We start from the raw sequence: 21,190 nt of genomic DNA, 5'->3' as shown, positions 1-21,190 counted from the left end.
TCTCCTTGTCACCTGTCAGTGCAGTGGATCATAGCTGGAGTCAGGTCTAAAGCTAAGATAATCTATGTGATCATTAGCATTACCCTGCTCCATCCATCATCAACCTGCTCTCCCACGTCTGACCTCACTCTCCAACCAGCCTACTGCTCCACTTACAGTCTGAGTCAACTTCAACATTACAGTCATATAGCCTATGTATTTTATGAAGAAACTGATTTTTAAAAAAAATTCAAATACATTACCTCAACGCATCGGGCCTGAGACAACTAAACATCAAATCCGTGTTTTTTTTTTTTAGGATGCTGAGCGACCTACATGCAAAACATACGTGCGACACTTCTTCAAGAAAACTGATGATGGCTGGCCACCGGAGCATCGCGGCAAATTACCCGCATGTTTTCATGTGTGTGACTTACCTCCAGGTTTCTCTGGTGTTGATTCATTGAAGAATGTCGGTCAAATGCAAAACGACACACATTATACCCACGCGTGTCTCTTCACTGTCTTTTCTTCTTGCTGTGAGTGAAAACAGTGCAGAGAGAGAGAGAGAGAGAGAGAGAGAGAGAGAGAGAGAGAGAGAGAGAGAGAGAGAGAGAGAGAGAGAGAGAGAGAGAGAGAGAGAGAGATGCTGCGGACAGGAGGAGGAGGAGGAGGAGGAGGAGGAGGAGAAGCGGTGCTGATGCTGCAGCCGACACCTGGCAGAGAACCATGCTCAAGCTCCAGGGCCTTTCTCACTCTCTCTCTAAACACGATTGCGCCCTCTGCTGGATCATAAGAGAACTATGATGAACAGTCTATTCATGCTACAAAAGATTACACCATACACTTTTGCAAAGAAGGAGATTGTCTTTTTGGAAATCTAGTTTTTATTTACAGAAGTGATGCATGAAACATTTTTTTAGTGTTTCATCTGTGAGCTGGAAACTGTATGACTGTCTCTTACATTTATAGGTCTGTTACATTTATAACTGAAAATATACCTAAAACCAGAATGCAAGGTTCACTTTCTAGCTTTATCCAGAGCTTTCACCACTTCTCGACAGCTTCCTCAGCAGATGGAGTTTAACATCACCTGATTTACAATAAGTATGGAACTGAATGCCCTCTTTCATCCCATCTTCTGGTGCCTGGTCAGTAACTTTGATCCCTTCCCGGTCCGTGCTTGTATTGATACATTGACAACAGAACCAACTCTGTCTGCTGAAAAAGACTGGTGTAAAATGCAGAAGTGGACCATGAGTTTTTGGATGTCCAAGTATATTCACAATGTCCATGATCTCCAGAATAAACATTTGGCTAACACACCATGTTGACAGTTGTGAAGTTCATTTTGAAAAAGCTGCATTCTTGTGTGTAAATGCAGCATCTCAACAAGATTCCCCCTCTTATGAAAGGCAACATCACGTGAGGATGGAGGGAAGGAACCACATTGCTGTATAACAAAATGAGAAGCCATTGACAAATAGTGACCCACTAATGTGACTACAACAGACAGTTTTTTTTTCTCCAAAAAAATGTACACATAATTTCACGCACCAACAAATAATTTTTGAAAAGGCAACCAAAAAGCATCAATAAAAAACATTAAGTAGCAAGAGGATATTATCTAATCACAGCAAAATGATAAACATAAACTAACCAGTCGTCAACACTGACTGGTTCTGGATTTGAAACATCAAAAGCCTTATAAATGTGACACACATGATATGTAAAGGGGAAGGCTAAGGTCAGTAAGATCTTAAAGCAGCATAACAGGAGAAAGAAGCTCTTTCTCAGAAGTTATATGATCACAGAATAGAGTATTTATACATGAGTATATCATATTTACTGCAGACGTAAACACTGAGATTTGGCATGACATGTGGCAAAAGATAGCAGTAAATCTTCACATGAATCCCTTCATGTTAATCAAACTGAAAACTGAATGTACAGTAAATACTTTGGTTGTCTGTGAAACTGCAAGTTTATCTCTGCAAGTACCAAAAAAGTTAAATATTGCTGAGCTGTCTTTTGAACTGTAAATTTCACAAATTACAGAAAACTGCTGGAAAAGTCAGTTATGTATGATTAATCAAATGAATATAGATGTCAGATTATTACACTTTCCCTGTGAACAGCTACAAAAAAAGAAACTGACAATGACCCTAATGAACTTGTCTCTGCTGTCGTCATGCCAATGTCCCGTATTTCTAGTTTTGTAACGGTAAAAGTCAAGACAAAAGAAGGTGAAGGCATTGACTATGCCAACCCTGAGGATACAAAGTTTCAGTTGCACTCATCATCATGTAAACACAAAAAGAACACAATGCTGGACACTTTGCAGGGCAACGTAATATCTGCCATAACCAAAGTACCCACAGACAGATGCTACTGGTTATGCACTAAAGTCATTAGGCAGTAAAAATAACAAAAAAGCCTTTTTTCCAATTTACAAATAATTTACTGCAAGAAATATAAACAATATCTTATATACACAATCTTAATTATACATGTCCCTACTTATAGACAGCTACTTTGTTGTAAGAGACTCCCAAAACCACAGTTAATGCACTAAAGGGTTACAGCTAATGGGAACACCTAAATGTTAACCAATTAATACTTATTTTTAATCTTATGAAAAGAGAAACCCATTTTAAAAGTATTATATATTTTAATGAACACAAACTAAAAATAGAAAAAAAAGTGTGTACCTGATCAAATTCTTTGTAGGCTCTCTCCTCATTATAAAAATTAGTCTGAATCAGATTTGAAAAACAAATAGAAATGACCACATTTTAAGAAGACACATAAGAAAGGCGTAAAATAAACAGGGAACAAATACAAACTCACACTAAACATTCAAAAGGAAAAAAAAAGTTGGCCTGTATTATTTTAAAATAAACTAAATGTTATAAAGGTACAGATGCAAAAAGACACAGCAGCCAGCACTGTGAAAATCTACTATCATCTAATGTTACATGACATTAACTGACTTACACCGTCAGTGTCTTCACCTGATGTTTTACATGTATCAGTAACATCTGTCTTTTATATTGAGAAGAAGATGCAGACATCTGGTAACAAACTGCTCAAGATCTCCTCTTTTGAATCTTATATGTCTGGAATTTTTAACCTAGATTGTAACAGCTGTTTCTGTCTAACACTTAGACATGCAGTTGGACGCGTGGATACTGTAGGCTACAGCTCCCTGCTGGTCCACTTATAGGTGCAACCAGTGGCCTGATCACCTTGCTCTGCTAAAGAACAAGAGTAATTATATAATGGACAAGCAGTGTATTGCTATTACTCTACTACAGCATTTCAGTCACATAAGAGTTGGCAGGTATCCACACATTTGCAATATGAGAATGTAGCTATTTGTACCAATCTGTACTTAATACTGACTGTGATCTAATGTTCAGGAAAGTGTGGCTATATAGTGTTTATATTTTAACATAATGAAAGAAAAGAAAAGAGATTACTGTCTCTGGCATCGGGACAAAAGCTGATTGCACATGTGCACATAGTTCTACTTCCAGCACTGTAACCCAAACACTCTCCAGACGACCCAACATGACGAGAAGCAAATATTATAGTTTTCCAGTATCCCTGAACCTGTAGGAAACGTTGACATGTTTAAAGTCTCCAACATGTCCCCTCCCCCCTGAGACAGCCAAATGATAATGGCAGTTTAAACCTGAGGCCAAGCAAAAGGAACAACAAACAAAATACTGAAATGATACAACAGACGTCTTCAGAAGTCCTGTTTTTGCATGTGAATGACCACCAGTTATGTGTCTTCTACCCAGCAGCTGAAGGGGAAAGTCACAGGTTTGTGAATTTGAAGTCAAAGTTATTTATCATTACTTTGAACTTCCAAAAAGAGGAGTACTGTCAGTGAGGGGACTGGGACTTGTCCTGTCAAAAATACTCACAAACAGACTGCAATGTACAGTATGTTCTGATACTTCCTACAAATCTCCGTCTTCATCTTCCCTGACCTCAATGCTGTTGTGAAGGAAAGCCTCCTTTTCTGGCGACATGGCCTCTGAATCGTGGTCACGCTTGAAGCCATTCATCTCTGTGTCTGGAACCGAGTGGGCCGCAGTGGCCTCGGCGCTGTGATGAATACCGTAGCAGAAGTAGATCAGGAAACCTAAAAAACAGAAGAAGAAAAACTATTATCTCTAAAATCAGATTACAGTTTTAGATTGGCTGTTGAAACATATACAAACAAAACGATGACATAATAAAGTGGACTGAATGGTCACTGTGTTGAACTGGCAGAGTTCAACCTACTAAGGAAAACAAACTGATCATTTGGTGGTCCCTTTGGTGGATCAATATCATTTCTTGCAACAATTAAGGCAGTCTAAACCCTGGAAAAACAAGAAATGATGGCTAGAGATAGAGTCTATCTACCTATGGCCATCCAGATTGAAAATCGTATCCAAGTGCCTCTGTCCAACTGCATCATCAGGTAGACATTGACGAACATGCTGATCACTGGAATGAAGGGTAGCAGTGGAACCTAAAGAGTCAAATACCGTAGCAGAAGAGGAATAGCAATTATTAAGTGTAAAGATCAGAGGTAGTGTTGAAAAACATAAACTATTAAGAACCACTCTGCGGCTCAAACCTTGAAGGAGAGTTTTGTCTTGCTCTGAGGCTGTCTCCAGACGATAAAGGTGAGGAGAAGACATGCCATGAAGATGACACTAAGGGCTACGATATTCCACATAGCCATGCCCCCCTGCACTGCCAGTATACTGAAGGCTAGGATCAACAGTCCTGGAAAAACACACACAACAGGATCAGTCAAATTTGCAAAAGGACCCAGATTTTAGATTATTTCAAGTGTAACTCTAGACTCAGTAATGGTGCTTTTCCACTACATAGTTCCAGCACTACTCGGCTCAGCTCGGCTCGGTTCCAGGAACGACCTTTTCCATTACAAAAAGCTACTTACTCAACGTGGGCGGGGTCGTCATAGCACGGCTCAGCGATACTGCCGTGACTTTGTTTTATACGTGACACAAACACATAAACAATGGAGGACATGGAGGTGATGGTGTACTTGCTGCTGTATGTGGCTTTCTGTCACACACAAAGCAAGATTTGAGCCGTATGGCTGTAACACTGTTACCGGTATTTAAAAATGGCGGGTTTGATTCTTATGTAGGACGGCTCATGACCCTTCCAGTGAAGACTCTCTGACCAATCAGTGGCCAGCAGTCTGTTGACGTCACATTTAGTATCGGCTCGGCTCACTCGGAACCTCACCAGAGCAGGTACTAAAAAAGTAGCAGGTACCAGGTACTATCCCTAGTGGAGACGCAAAAAAAAAACTGAGTCGAGTCGAACCGAGTCGAGTCGTGCTTGAACTGTGTAGTGGAAAAGCGCCAACAATGTACTTTAAATTGCAATATCATCCATTATCAATCTACTGTATATCTGGATTCAAGACAAATAAAGAATAAATGATCATAGGTCTTGTATCTTCACATACCCATGAGAGAGACACAGATGTTGACAGTGAAGCCTGACAGTACAGACGGCTCAGGGTTGTCCGGGAACATCAGGGTGTTGAAGCTGAACCTCTCCTCCATACCGGGTAGGATGTCCATACTTGGGGCACTGATGCCATCGCTCATTTCCACCTCATCCTGGGTATTGGCCATCTCGTATCCTACACTTGGCTGCGCGGGCTGATACCTGACACAATCAAACGCGCACACCCATAGAGCTGTTTTACCATTGCAATGTTACTCTGAACTCACACTACTTGAAATTAGTCCTAATGGTAATGCAGAAATAATATTACAACAGTAGTGTACAATGAACCTTCTTATGAGTAATGTCGGTTGCTAATATCAGCTACAGCCAAATTTTCAGCAACAGCAGTGTAAGTCAGTCATAATTTTTTCTGGTAGTAAAACTGTAAACTGTGTATGAGATTACATTCAATATGAATGTAGTAGTAGTAATAGTACTGCTAAGTAGGCTTTGCAATATTATCATCTTCAACCAATAAAGATTGGTCACTGGAGTAACTACAGTAAAATGTAGTCTGGTTAAACGTCACATTGACAAGCATTTCAGCCTCAAGCCGTACCAACTTCAAATTACTTGCTTCTCAAGCTGCTTGCCACTGTAAATTCCACACATTCATAACTCAAAGAAAAAAATATGTCCCCATTTAAACTCCACATATGCTGTTTGTCCTCAACTAACCTGAGCACCAGGACACAAGCAGCCACTAATGTGTAGGCCAGCAGAGTCCCTATTGACATGAGGTCCACCAGGTCCTTAAGGTCGAACAGAAATGCCATGATAGCTTCAAAGGGCAAAAAAAGAGAAAACAGAGAGAGACAGAATACATGTTTAATCCTAAGAAAACTTGTGATACAAATTATTAAAGGGCTGTGATGTGTGGTAAAGGTCTTGTGTGAAATGTTCATTAGCCATGCTACCTCACTAAATCACTAAACTGGGAGCATGTCTAAGTTCTCTCATCCCTATGACCTCTCAGATCAGGCCCTCCACTAATGAGATCATATTTTCCTTGTTTGTTGGTCCGTCTGGTTAACCCTAACCCTGTAACCCTAACCCTAACTCCTGCCCTTCAGGAGAACCCTACAGTGTATTATGCTCTGGAAGGGCCAGCTCTGGTGCTGAGGGAACATAATGCTCATGAGGGAACATGAGCTTAAGAGGTTAACATATCTGCTAAACATCAGTGTGCTAAAGCATCGCCTCACAAACCTGCTAGCATGGCTGTAGACTCTTTGTAAAGGTCACAAACATGTTTGTTGTGGGTAGGACACAATTCTAAACATATGTACAGTACTAGTCAAAAGTTTCAACAGCCCCCCCCCCCCCCACTCTCTTGAATGAGGCAGTGTCTCCAAACTTTTGATTGGTACTATATATCGCAAATGGCACAACAAGCACATAAGAAAGATTGGCAGCTACATTAGCTACCACACAGCTCCTTTCAGATGAAAATAAACAGAGTTAACCGCAGAATAAATAGAAAATAAATACAAAAAAAATAGCTTCCTGTACTGACAGAGGTCAAACCTCAACATGCAAGTTGTATTTTTTCTATTGTTTGCTCTTGAATTCACTTCGCGTCATATCTACTACTTCTTCCTCACTCTCTGTCATGCCCCCTTATTTGACATTCCCTATTAATCTTACCAGACATAACCCCGGCAGTCATAGTTGACGTAATAGGGGCTTTCCTCTCGCTGACACGGGCCAGGAAGGAGAAGAGCAGGCCATCCCGAGCCATGGCAAAGATGATACGAGGTAGAGGGAACATGGAACCCAACAGACTGGGATTGGCGTGAGGAGGAAAACATCAGATTAGGGGGACAGGTGTAGAGTAGACGCACAGGGGGAAAGGAAGAATTGAAAGAGGTCAGTAGGGGAAAGAGGGGGAGAATTAGCAAAAGAAGATGAATATGGTTGGCAACATAAGAGCTGCAGATTTGGGGCTGACGAATGTGTGACATACATGATACCAGACTGGCTAAACTCAAGAGCTGGAGGGGCGTGATGTTGGACCAAAGATGTTCTGATACCAGCATGCACCATTTTTTTCCTCTTGAATAACAAATGTTGTTTCACAAGCAGTTACTCTTCATTCCAAGACAGCAGACCATCTATTGGCACTACACCATGCATTTTATTATGGTATTATTCCTCCTTTTCCCCAGATGCAAACATCCCTTAAGTGTCTTAAAGTTCATTCGCTGACCCATGTTAGAAGAACAACAAAGAAGACATACTATAACCTTGACTGCTTCGACTGAATAAAAAAAGAGACACCTGGCCATGAAAGACAGGGTTAGAGACAGTTAGTGATGCCCTTTTCGTGCTTGAGTGCTGAATTCTGGCAGGTTTCTGCAAGTGGCAGATCATTTACAACCTGGCACAGCTCAGCCCAGCAGCATGAAAAGAAGCTTCAGTGAGCACGGATGCTGTTTTAAAACATGCATGTTAGTGTCTCACCTGCCCCTATGCCAGAGGTGAGGGTTGCAGTTAGCGGGGTTTTGGTGCGGGGGCTGATCTCGGCCATGAACTTGAAAAGCAGCCCATCGTCAGCCATAGCCCAGATCACACGGGGCATAGGGAACATAGCACCCAGTAGGCTACCAGGGGGGGAAGACCAGGATATATAGTAGCCACACTTATACCCACAAGAATGCCGTGAAACATACATGAACAGAGACACCAGCTCAAATATAGGAATATAGGAACATCATACAGTATACATATGGTTATTTACACAACATAATACACATTGTGCATAAGGTAAGAATGATAGTAACATGAAGGAATGTGTTTAATATCAAAGCATACTTCAACCAATATTTTTTTTCTGCTGTGCTGATCATATGAACACCAGAGATGATGGTCACTTCAAACTATTGACACATTTTTAAATGATATAATTTGTGTATATAATTAGTACTGTATTTACAACAATACCACAATTCAAAATTGATGATTGGTAAATATGCAGCTTGTGGTGGCCTTTGGTGACATGAGCAAGTGTTACTTGACCACATACATAGTCTGATGGCACAACATTCTTAGCAATGCTCTTATTTAGTTAAGGATCATATGCCCATGAAAGTTAAATATACTCTCACATAGTAAGACATATAGACACGATAATATGTATGTATGTATATGTGTGTGTGTGTGTGTGTGTGTGTGTGTGTCTGCATGTTTGAAAGAGTACATGAGCATGTATTTTTAACTTAAATCAGGACAATGCAGGCATGTGTAAATACTTACCTAGTGGACAGAGCGCAAAGAGAGCCTACAGCCACAGCATATTTGGCTCCTCCCCAGCCCACATATTTAAAAGCTACAGGCAGAGGGCTGTTGTTGTCCAGCAGGTAGTATGGCATCATTAGGGTGAGAGCAGCAGAAACACCGAAGTATGCTACGAAGCAGATGAGCAGTGAGGACACGATGCCAATAGGGATGGCTCTCTGGGGGTTCTTCACCTCTTCACCTAAGGCACAGACAGTGAAAAAACAACACTGTTAACTGGGTGTTATTTTTGTCAGACAAAAAGGATACAAAACATTTTACTGCTACCAATTGTCCTATCAAAGGTACAGTGTGCAGAATTGAGTGGTATCAAGCAGAAAGGACATTATCTTAGAATGAAAGCAGACAGGTTTGGTGAAAGATGGTCAAATAACAATACATACAACACCAGAACCAATTCTTACTTTTATTTGTTTCATTGTATGTATTTTGTTGCACTGCCATGTTCCTACAGTAGACTGGAATGGACAAACCAAACACTTGCTCTAGAGAGAATTTTGCAGCCAACATAGCTTCTCCAACATGCTTGGAGGCGGAGTAAAGGGTTTATTCAGTTGGTTGCAATCTTCAATCTCACTGCTAGATGTAGTAAAGTAAGTAAAGGGTACTTTTATTCGGCTGGACGCGTTCGGCTCCCAAGACATTCGACAACAAGTGCAGAACGTCAAGATTTCAGAGTTTACCACTTTTGACTGAGAAGATGTCATGATAAACTAGGCCACCATAATAAATTGTTGCAGAATAACATTTATTTATTTGCACTGAAAGTAACATTAATAAAAATAACTAAACTGTCCACTTAGTTGTCACTTGTTTAAACGGGACAGGCTGTTTCAAATTTTTACTTTCTCAAATGATCATTTGTGCAACTGTCATTGCAATGGCCTGATATCCCTACATTAGCTACCACACAACTGTTGGTGGAAACAAACTATACCCATTTTAATACAGGGCTTTATATGCATCATTTAATATTTTATAGCAGTATTGGCAGAATTCCAGTTAACGTGGCAAACTGACAGAGACAAATAGAACAAGGAAGTTATTTTCTCTGTGCACCCCGCAAGACTGAAACACCCTATTATTCTGCTGCAGGCCATTACGCAACAGTGCTCCACAGGTGAACACTCAGGTCTTGTTCTGCAATGAAATCATGTCGCAATGATGGAGTATGTGAGTAAGTCTGTATCTGGATCATCTCCTGCTATACTTTCCATGACAGGTGACACACACAGATTGACCCAGATCATTGGAAGGTCAGGGGTCATAAGCGTAACAGTGGACAGTGGTGAAAGATGTGTTCCTATGTCTGTGTAAGTGTGTGTGTGTGTGTGTGTGTTGAGGGTGGGGGAGGTAATGGCTTTATGCCAGTTTAACTCTAGGTAGCCACACACACACACACACACACGTGTGACAGACATGCCCCTGCAAGCCATACTCAAGCAATCATTCAGGGTTAACTTCATGCTAGCCAATCAGCATTCAAGAAACAGAGGGGTGGTAACAGCTTGGGGGCCACATAGCAGGCAAGCTGGAAGAAATTTGTAAATTCTCCCTTTATTACAAGCCAAGGTCCTTCAATAGAGTGAACAGAATAGAAACGAAATGCATGAACAGTGCACAGTGTAGAAAAACATGAGGAACACCCCCCCACACACAAACCTCACATCACCATTTTCCCTCCTAACTTGCGTCACATAGCTTGGTGTTTTGCCAAAAGCAGAATTGGGCCAAATGCACTAAACAGCATCTTTTTTCTCTACCCTAACCCTCTTATGTAATACTCCTGAATGTTTAGACAAGCTTAGGATAGAAATGATCCCAACTCCAGATCCTGTTACAGGACCCCCCATCCCCCCTCCCCGGACCAAAACTGAAGCATGTACAGCATGCAGTAGAAGGCATATGAAAAGAATAACAAAAAGGACAACAGATCTAGAAAACAGAGGAAATGTTTTCTGGTACCCTGCGGCTCTGACCTGTGGTGGCGATGCAGTCAAATCCTACAAAAGCATAAAAGCAGGTAGCAGCTCCCGAAAGGACGCCTGTGAAACCGAATGGCATGAAGCCACCCACTCCTAAACGTTCTTTGGATGGTAATATGTCTGTAAGACTGGAAAGAGGAAGAAACGAACAATTAAAAGTGTCAAAACTACATTGGATTGATTCTGGTTCTGGTTTATCCAGAATAACTGAGACATTGTTTCTGAGCTAGAAGTAGAAATGATGCTGTACTTCTATCAGAAGTACAGCATCAAGTATAACAGAGTTGCATCATGAAACAACGTAGGCATGTCAAAAAGCTTGTCTATGAGCCAGTCTTACTTGAGGCTGGAGTTACTGATATTGTTCTCATGTAGGATCTCTTCGGGGTCTATGTGCCAGTTCTTCAAAGTTCCTTTTACCAGGCCGGAAACCACCATGAACAACAAGACTAGGACGTTGATGCATGTGAAAACCTTGTTCACCATTGCTGACTCTTTGACACCAAATGCCAATAGACCTTAGCCATGGAAAAGACAGAGAAAGACAAAAAGAGAGAAGAAAGAAATTAACTTTTGTTGGAGAAAGAGATGTGGAAGATGTTGAATAAATTACACCAGTTTATGCTGAAATTTGTCAATCTGCAATATCAACTATTACAAGTCTTAAAGGTTCAAGAGTGAGACACAGGGTACAAGAACAATTAAAAAAAAAAAATAAAACAAGAGAAACAGAGAGAGAAGTTTCTTTACCTGTAAGGGTGATTATGATGACTACAGCGAACATGTCTGGATATGCTGCTAGTATACCTGGTGCATTCATAGGCATGTACTCTTTACAAAATTGTTCTATGCGCTTCCCGACCAACTCGTCGAATGTTGCGCTCCATGCGCGGGCCACACTGGAGGTACCTGAAATGGAAAGAGGACTTAGTGACTTTTTCCTATTTTGTTTTTCAACTACATGTGAACACAAACTGCTCGCTACACTTCAACAAAAAGGAAAGAGCAGATAGGAAAGGGTTCTGTTGCTATGTTTACCTATGATATAGGAGAGGATGAGGTTCCATCCAGTGATGAAGGCCCAGAGTTCCCCTACAGTCACATAGGAGTACAGATAAGCTGAGCCTGTCTTGGGAACACGGGCTCCAAATTCAGCATAGCACAAGCCAGCCAACACTGAGGCTGATGCTGCTATCAGGAAAGACAGCACAATAGCAGGACCTGGGGGGAACAGATCACATGATTATAGAGGTTTTAAGAGAGAACACAATACATTTTAATAGTCTACAATAATACAAATGTACCTGAATTCTCACGTGCAACAGCGCCAGCTAGCACATAGACGCCAGCCCCCAGCGTGCTGCCCACGCCCAGGGCCACCAGGTCAAAAGTGTTGAGGCATCGGGACAGTCGTGATTCGTCTGAGTTACAGTCCACCACTTTCACCCTCAACAACTGCTTCCAGAAATGCAGAAGCAGCGCCATGGATCACAGTCTGGCCTCAGAGAGGGTAGGGGAGGCGAGGCGGAAAAGGTTGACCAGGGCTCAGAGGTAACAGGGGATCACATACACCTTAGAGGGAGGAAAGGGACAGAAATAATGTTGATTGATCATTGAAATGATTAATAATGATGAAATAATAATTTAGGGGCTCTTAAATAAACATGGCACCACAGGAGTTTAATTTTATTCAAGATTATAGTTCAAAATAAACCAAAAAGAAGCCTGTGTGAAGAGTATAAAAGCCATATATGCAATCACATTGCAGTGATTAAGAGTTATACACTGAGCTGGGAGGGGTTCACTTGTGCTTGACAAATGTATTTTAAGTAGAACACAGTTTCCTGGGGTATTACATAACACAACCTAAATCCACAGTGTGACTGCTAGCCAAAAAAACCAGGGGCCTATAGGGATAATCCATCTTATTGCTGGATACAATTCTGACATATGTTACATAACACAATGCAACTCACAGGAGAGGAGGAGATGGTCTTTAACTGTTCAACACAAAAAGAATCATAACTCATGACACAGAAACACTTTCTTAAAACATGCAATGGAGGCTCATCGCATTGTGTTCCTCCTACACATACCAGAAGTAATAACACCTCCGCTGAGGGTAGTACAAACAAGGACAGTCCACCATACGGTTCAGTGCTCCAAGTAAAAAGACTTCATGGAAAGCAAAAAACAAATAGGCCAATGTCGATGGAAATATAATCTAGACAATGACAAGCACTTACTCTTATTTTAAAAGGCACTATGAGATTTCTCTTTATTTATATTCTCTTCAAGCACATTTCAAGTCTATATTTATATTCTGGGGTTCTACTTAAATTCTAGGGTCCTTTATGCAGCCCCTCAGTACAGCCTCTGTCTGAAACCTCTGTTCATATTGGTTCTGGAAGTCTGCCGAGACACAGCCGGCTATGTAAACAAACAGCAGTAGTAGGATTTCACTTTTGTTTCTCATTTTTTACTCCAATTAGTTAGTCCAAGAGTTTGTGGGCATGTGTGAACATTGTGACATCAGTTCAGTGAGTAAGTAGAGGTAACTTTGCAAATGATGTGGTCAGAGCAGGCTGAAGCCCTGGCTTTTGAATTTCAGGGAACATTTTTACAACATCTCAAGTTTTGAACCTTTGACCATGTTTAACATAAACATTGGATATAATAGTACATTACGACAGAAAATCACAAAAAGCATGTTATACCCCCTTTAATTTAAAAATCTTGAAAATATAAAATCTTAAAGGGAAACTGGTATTTTTCAACATGGATCCTATTTTGCACCGAGGGGCTCAGGTCGTAAGAATCTATATCCAAGGTAACTTGCTAGCTAATTGAAACATGCAGATATTAATCTGTGCAGTTTGTTTACATAATTGAGGCTAGGAGACTTTCACCGCAATCAGCCTGTAAGGAGTAAAATAAAAGTGCAATGGCAGATTATCCTGTGAACTATTATGAAGATGATTGTGGGACGTGGGACATTTCATTTTAACTGGCCAAGCGTATCTGAGACGAAGTACAGAGGACATGAAACAGATAAAAGGAAAAACGGAAAGGGAAGTGGAAGCAGAATGAAACAGGACCATCAGGAAAGACAACGTACAGTAACGGATCATTCAGAGAAACCTGTTGCTACAAGACTCAGAAAAGCTCATCTAAATCGTCCAAAGATGAGAGCAATGACTACTGTGTAAATGCTACAAATGGACTTATAGTGTTTATTAACATAATCATGCTGTAGTAGAGTGTGTAAGTCACCTACATATTCACACATGCATGCCGGTTTGTTTCACCGAGGTTGGACTGTAAGGAAACTAAAAAGTTAGCAATCATGCTGCTACATGCAGCTAGTTCCTGTGTTAACTTTCTTTATCAGAAACATATAATAACAATCTGATCCTGTCAGTGATAAAAACAAACTCTGTTAATGGATGTACTTTCACTGCAGCCCATTCTGTGGCTGCCAGCTGAAGCACAATGCTGGACACTTAGACCCAAAATGATGGTAAAATAATTCAGGTTGAAAAATACTGAAGTTTCCCTTTAATGTTAAAATCTAAGGTTTACTCCAGCAATTAAGCAATTAAATTCTGTGCTCACAAAACAGAACAGATAGACAAACAGATAAGTCAAAACTGAAGCAGCAAGGACCGTAATATCAAGATTTGTAGTCCCTCTTTTAAACCTTTCACTTCCAGTTTGTGATGCTAGCTCTCTATCCAAAAGTTTTAAGTAAAAAATAAACTCTGATTATGTCATCAGTGATTTGTTTTCTCAAACTTTAGACAGCTCCTCCAGAGCCACAGAAGACATTACACACCTGTTTTCACAGGCTGCCATACATAAAGTTATCTGTATCTAAACTGAAGACTTGGAGCTGGAACTGATTTATCTTTGGCAGAATGTTACTTTCAGACAGACTCATATCTTATTGCAATAGTTTGTGCTCATGAAAAAAAGTAAAGAATATGGGAAGGAATGAGCAGCCGACACAGTTTGACAGTGTGTCTTCCCTGTGGAGGCCACATGCAGCTGTATGACCCCTCTCTACTGTGGTTGTTGGGACTAATCTCTGAGTTAGTAGTCTGTCCAACATTTCACGCACATTCCCCAGAGCTGAACTCACATGTGGTAAAGTAATACTCGATATTTGGCAGAACAAAAATTATGGAGGTTAGATAGAGGAATGGGAAGGGGAAAAAACAAGGGGCGGGGCTATAAACAATGTTCTGGTGCAACATAAGTTCAGTTGGTCTGGCAGAAGCCCAGTGTCACGTCCTGTGGAAGAGAGGCCGGGCACTGAGTGAGGGACATGCAGTAAGCATAACACTGTGACCCATTTCTAGACAATGGCACCTCTCCAGAACCAACGGACATGAGGACACAAAACCAGAAAGGTCATGTGGACAGTGCAACAGTCATGTCACACCTCATGGAAACTTCCACAAGGGTAACTTGAGGTGACAACCTTGCAGACCTTTTTTTTTTCTTTCCAGAACACTTTCCAGACTTTCCAACCTGGGCTATTAGATCATATATAAAAAATATATTGGAGTTATTTAAGCTGTGAAATGTCTAATGCAACTGTACACAAACAAAGATGACTTTTGCAGAGGGAGAAATCTCTGTTCGTTTTCCGAGAGACCCGTCAAACACATTTAATTCATTTGTTTTCCTCGTAGGGGTGATCATACAGAGATGAGATACGATACATTTTACTAAAATAGATGGCACAGGTTTTATGATGCGATTGATCACAACAGATCTAACAAAAACACATAGAAGCTTACTTTTTTTTAAATTTTAAATCTCGTATAAACACTCCCACTTGCAATATCTAGTTAGTGTTGTAGAGGTCACTATTGTTTGCAGTGTGTCATTAATCATAAATTGTATTGCATGTCAGCAGTGTTCATTAGAAATGCTGTGAATGGAATCACTCAGGTGTAGGTTCAGACATCATATAACACTGCATTACTGCCCACCATTATTATATTGGTCCTTTACCAGATTATACTTAACAAATGTGATAGTGCTGGATACACTGGAGTGTTTTGTTAAATATAATATATGGTACATTGTTCTGACATGGAATTCATGAATGTGTGGAAGTCTTACTAGAGATGTCACACCCACGTAAAATTTCTCGAAAGAGGCCATAATTGTGTAAGAAACAATCTAGACCCGTGTATTAACATTTACACTTAATAAAAACAAAAAAACAAAAAAAATACAAATTTCAAAAACAAGTGCTGTAACACTCCAGTAAATGTAACTAACCTGACTCGCCAGATGGTTTGTCAAACAGAACCATCCGAGAAGTCGTCCTTGGAAACTGGAAAAGGGCAGGCACTTTCAAAAAAGTACTTGGCAGGTGATTAGATGAACCAGCTGTCTATCAACGTCTTACCTTGCAAGGCAGCTGAATTTGCGAGATTACAAAATCACACAAGAATCCTCATAGGACACTGATTGGTCAGAACCACTGGGGGTTTGGACGCATGCACAGAAATTGAAGCCTGACCAGATAGATGGATTCTCTGTGATCTCGTGATGTTATGATCTCACAAATCCAGCAGCCTTGCAAGGTAACGAACGCAACTGCACTGTTGGGAAGTTCAGACATAGGGCAAAATAATCTCATGTCTCATTCATCTGTCACAAAATACTAAATACTATTAAATTACTGGACTAAACTAGCAGCAGCAAGACTGCTCAGCTCAGGCTCATAATCATTCTGCTCACATAAATAAATATCTAATTACTAAAACGGCACATTTATCATTGTAAAACACAGTGGAAAGTGAAGGAGCCTATATGAACCACATGACCCCTCACTGACCTGGGTATGCAGGTTATGCAACTGCTGCATCAATACAGTCTTCTGTCAATACAGTCAGGCAAACCAATAATGACTGCTTAAACAACCTTACGTGCTTGAAGCAGTAAAGCATAATCAAGCACACAGGTAAAATTGCATACAATGTCGATGCTGGAAATCAATGTCAAAATGTCAATAACCTGTTTCTGTACAGAGGAATGAGAAAAAATACAAATAAATCGGATACTTACTTGAAGCCACCTACACATACGCTTCACCTGTTGATAGGAGCAGAACGTTTCAACGATGGTAGCTAAAGGGATTAAACAACGCTTTTGCTAACTATTCTTCGAGCTGCTGTGAAGAGTGCAGAGTGTTTGACAGACGCCGTTCTGAAATAGAATCTAGAGGAATCACATGGCTTGGCTATTCCAAGCAGCTACTGGGTGCTCAAACACACACATACACACACACACACACACACACACACACACACACGGTCATAATGTAGCAGTAGTTGGTTGACAGTGGAAAGCTTGATAAATGTAATTTTACAGCAATTATTTCAGTTGCATATTAACTCTTATGCAATAACAAAGCTGCACTTGAAAACATGCAAATAGTCACAGTAACCCAATTTATCTACAGAAATGCGGCTGTAACTGGTGGCTGCATCCAAATAAGCCTGTGGATTGCTGTCACTCGTGCATGCCAGTGCACACATTTATGTATGGATGCTTTATTTGATTTACTGTAACAGAATGATTATTTAGTAGAGAGTACCACAGGCTTTAGAAAGCATGGTACTCAACCCACTGTAGAGAAAGCAGAGGCAGTGTGTCAGCGGGAAGGAGTGGATGAACGGGGAAAGGGGTGTGATCCTCTACAACCAATGAAATTAGACCATTAACATGACACTGCTTGACATTTAGGGAAGGCTGAAGGCCGAAATAGAGCCTTTTTCCAATACTACAACCAAATAATTGGGGCTTATATGATAGTAATTAATGAAGTGCCTCTTCTATAAACTAAGAACAGTAGAACACATTTTAGAAGTTTAATAGAGATTTATGAGAATTACCCCGTAAGCCACTGTCAAGAAATGTATTTTTCTTGAGTATGGTTTATTATTGGCTTGGACAGTCAGAGTTATGGAAAGCTGAGGGGAGAGAATTCTTTTTACTTCTGATGACATATGTAACAACCTTATGTGGCTTTAGAGTATCAGGATCACAGAATGAAAAACGTGACCACACTCTCTGCATAAAGTGATCATGGTATGACCTACAGAGGGCAGATCATACCATGCTGGCAAGCTAAGACCTGACCTGTATTTTCACATGCATACATTTGAGTACATGCAAGCAACAGCTGCTCCTTTTCACTTTGTATCTTTGGTTGTTCATCTGTCTCTTATCACTGCATTGTCCTGCATAACAATCTTGTTCACTGTGTTGGTGGGTCGTTTTACTGCTTCAGAGTTGCTTAGTTAAGCTCTAAGTAACGGCTCACATGCATACCCATGAGGAGAAAGAACGGCATGCAACAGTGGAGCAATGACTACTGTCTGTTGACAGTTTCCATCTGTTACCATTCTGTGCACATGCCTCCCAACTCTGGCAGACAGACATCACTGTATTAAGAGTATATTTATCCTATGAACAGTATATTAACAGCATACTAATATCTGGTTACATATTATGTTTGCAATGATTTCCTGGTGTTGTCTAAAATACCCTGGTAGCTAAGTTTATAAAGGCTTTATCTTTTGGGTTGCAGGCGCATATATAAACAAAGCAATGTTTTACTGTTTAACAGACTGAAATGGTGGCTGTTTGAGGCCTGGTCTGCTGGGTCACCTTGAACGTTTCATGCATATGGATTTTAACAAAAATAAAATAATATATCCACAATCAACATTAAGAGTAGTTTGAAACTTGTTTAAATTGTGGACAACAAAGGACAAGAAAGCATTACTCATCTATCACCTAGTAGAGTACCTTCTTTGTGCGGTATGTGTTAACAAAACTTACACCAACTGAAAAAGGACAATGACAGGCAACATGCACTGCACCATGAGCAACCACCCTGCCTGTTCTCATCCTCTTCCCTGAGTCTGGGACACAGGCCAGAGAAATAATCACATATTTTAGGTAACAAAAGACTAACCGTTCACCTCCACTTCTTTTAGCTACAGAGATGATTAGCTTTTTGAGGTCAGGACACTGGAAGACCTTTCATTTTTAGCAAACAATGTCAGACCTAAAGTGTATTAAAGATAGGAAAATACCAACAGTATCTCTGTTTAACACTACAGCCTCTTTGCTGATTAGTGCTCAGTATTTTTTTAAATTGTAAAGATAATTTGGGTGGACTAACTGTCTACACTGGTCAAAGGTTGGAGACCATCCAACATAATCATTTTTACTTTCATTGCAGGAAAGTGTTGAACACACATTCTCATTCAAGAGAATGGGATGGTGTGTCTAGACTTTTGGCTGGTGCTGTATATTGTAATATAAAAGGATTAACTCATTTAAAGTTAATTCATATAAGCAAAGGGCACATTGGTTTTAAGTTCATTCTCAGAATCTGAGTCTGTTTCTATTTCAGCATGTAATCACTTCCGTAGCATAAATACATGCTTGTGTGTGTGTTACTATTGCACATCATAATACATCCTGATCCATGTTATGTACACACTGCAATCTATTTACTGCAGCTACTGTCACTCACATTTTGTACACTGCATAGTCAAAGTCACCCATAAATTGTTTAGTCTTTTTTCGTCATGATTTTTTACAAAAGCCACGAACAGCTTAGAGAAAACAGAAGTTCATGCTAATATTACTGAGCATAAAGTCAATCAACCAGCTAGCCTGGAGGTGCAGCAGGCAGGAAATATGAAGCCTCTTGCATGCATGAAGCCCTCTCCAGAATCTGAGTGAACCTGGAGAGCTTCCACACACACACACACACACACACACACACACACACACCCTTCAGTGGTTCTCAAAGTGGGGTCAGGCCACCCGGGTGTCCTTGACTAACTTCCAGGGTGTCCCCAGAAAAATTGGTGAATATTTTAATATCACTATTATTTCACTGACTAGAAGTGGGAGAATGTGTAAGAATGACTATTCTTTTCATAGGTTTCACACTCTTCACTGTTATCTGCCCACCTTCAGTGTATAGATTACATACAGGACATATTCCATCCCTCTAGTCAGCAACTTGCCCGCTAGTGACCCACTTTCAAAGCAGCTAAAGTTAGACTGACTAGAGATATATGAGATACAGACTGAACTATTGCCATTGAGATCTAAAAGGCTCGCTACCGTCAGGGCCATTCTTAAAATATTGTTTCATTTTGGTACATAAAAATAGACCAGTTTAATTGAGCAATTTGGGTCACACTTTTAAATGTTTCACTTTACAAAACAAGCCTGATGACTATTTCTGTATTCAAACTGTTTTTTTTTCAAATGTCAAATTCATGTGCAAATCCATTAGGTTGAGATAACCTGAGTCTCAATCACAGCATCCATCACTGCAGACACCTACAACCTGTGTTCTTGTTGATAGGTTTTATTTTTACCTGATGAACGATTGCATGTGACCTCTCCATACTATGTTAAATCATTTTTCATTTATCGAACATATTTCCTAGAATCCTTACATTGTATGGAAACGTTTCAGACAGGACTTCAATGCTTTAATGCTCAAAGGGATTCTATTTATTTGAGCAATTCATTTTCCATCCTACTATTTTCACTTTTCCATTGTACGAGTACTTTTGCTACCACTTCTTTTTGCTGCCTGTTCGCATGTCAGTGTCCAGTGTCCACTGTCTGTGGCCACTTTCTTTCACTCCTTTCTTACCATCCCCCCCTCCCATTCCCCTTCCCCCCCTGTCCCCCCCACAGAGTGTCCATGCAAACCTCTCAGTCCTGGTTAGCAGTTCTGAATACGTTTCAAACATAGGTAGTGATCTGTACCCGTTGTGGAAGAAGAAGAAAAAACTTAAGTTGAGACACTTCCTCAGCAAACACATGCACGCTGCAGAGGAACAGCAGCAACGTGAAGTAGTTAAAATGGGGTCCGACGGAAACCAGCATGTGGTTTGCAACGTGTGGTACACACGTTCAACTTTACGCACGCAAAGCGGTTTCTCCTGAGGGACTGTGTGGGACATGCAAACCACAAAGCCAAGCCCGGGGAACAGACTGTATAGTTAGTAATTACTCCTTTTTTAACCATCTTCATGCATGTGGCTATGTGGCAAAATACAACGTTAACATAGTTGTTCTTTACCTTGAAACGCAGCGCATAAGAGGTGAATCCAAGATACTGACAATTTCCTTGAGAGGTCTGACTAAATTGGAAACGATGGAAATCAAAACTGTCCACACACGACGGTCGTCTAAGTGTCTTTCTTTACAGGTGGTGAAGAGGAACTTGTTTAGCGAGTTCAAATGGAGGAGAGCGCACCGAGGAAAATAATCAACCCCGCCCTCTCCTTACTACTACCGTTTAG

At 40.5% G+C, this 21,190-nt stretch overlaps 1 protein-coding gene across 1 annotated transcript; it reads right to left on the bottom strand.

Annotated features, from left to right (window-relative positions):
- Positions 1–940: 940 nt before the first annotated feature.
- On the bottom strand, positions 941–21,138 carry slc7a1a (solute carrier family 7 member 1a). The gene is made up of 13 exons (XM_053331001.1): positions 20,968–21,138; positions 12,122–12,389; positions 11,856–12,038; positions 11,568–11,726; positions 11,158–11,335; positions 10,812–10,945; positions 8,791–9,013; positions 7,999–8,138; positions 6,214–6,316; positions 5,489–5,694; positions 4,619–4,770; positions 4,402–4,510; positions 941–4,135 (listed from the first exon to the last, which is right to left on the bottom strand). Exons 2-13 carry the CDS (start codon positions 12,300–12,302, stop codon positions 3,951–3,953), a joined length of 1,953 nt encoding a protein of 650 aa, XP_053186976.1. The 5' UTR covers positions 12,303–12,389; positions 20,968–21,138; the 3' UTR covers positions 941–3,950.
- Between the last annotated feature and the right edge of the window lie 52 nt (positions 21,139–21,190).

The sequence above is a fragment of the Scomber japonicus genome, chromosome 13, assembly GCF_027409825.1.
Source record: "Scomber japonicus isolate fScoJap1 chromosome 13, fScoJap1.pri, whole genome shotgun sequence".
In the NCBI taxonomy this organism is placed as follows: domain Eukaryota; kingdom Metazoa; phylum Chordata; class Actinopteri; order Scombriformes; family Scombridae; genus Scomber; species Scomber japonicus.
Note: the sequence above shows the minus strand (reverse complement) of the source record. Positions and strands in the feature narration are given on the sequence as shown.

What these genes read in the sequence shown, in the direction of transcription:
- slc7a1a (XM_053331001.1), bottom strand. Translation starts at nt 12,302, where the DNA reads ATGGCGCTGCTTCTGCATTTCTGGAAGCAGTTGTTGAGGGTGAAAGTG. An exon ending in TGTTGCACGTGAGAATTCAG is followed by an intron (nt 12,039 to 12,121) that starts GTACATTTGTAT and finishes TGTTCCCCCCAG; the next exon opens with GTCCTGCTATTGTGCTGTCT. An exon ending in GCTTGTGTCCTGGTGCTCAG is followed by an intron (nt 5,695 to 6,213) that starts GTTAGTTGAGGA and finishes TGATTGTGTCAG; the next exon opens with GTATCAGCCCGCGCAGCCAA.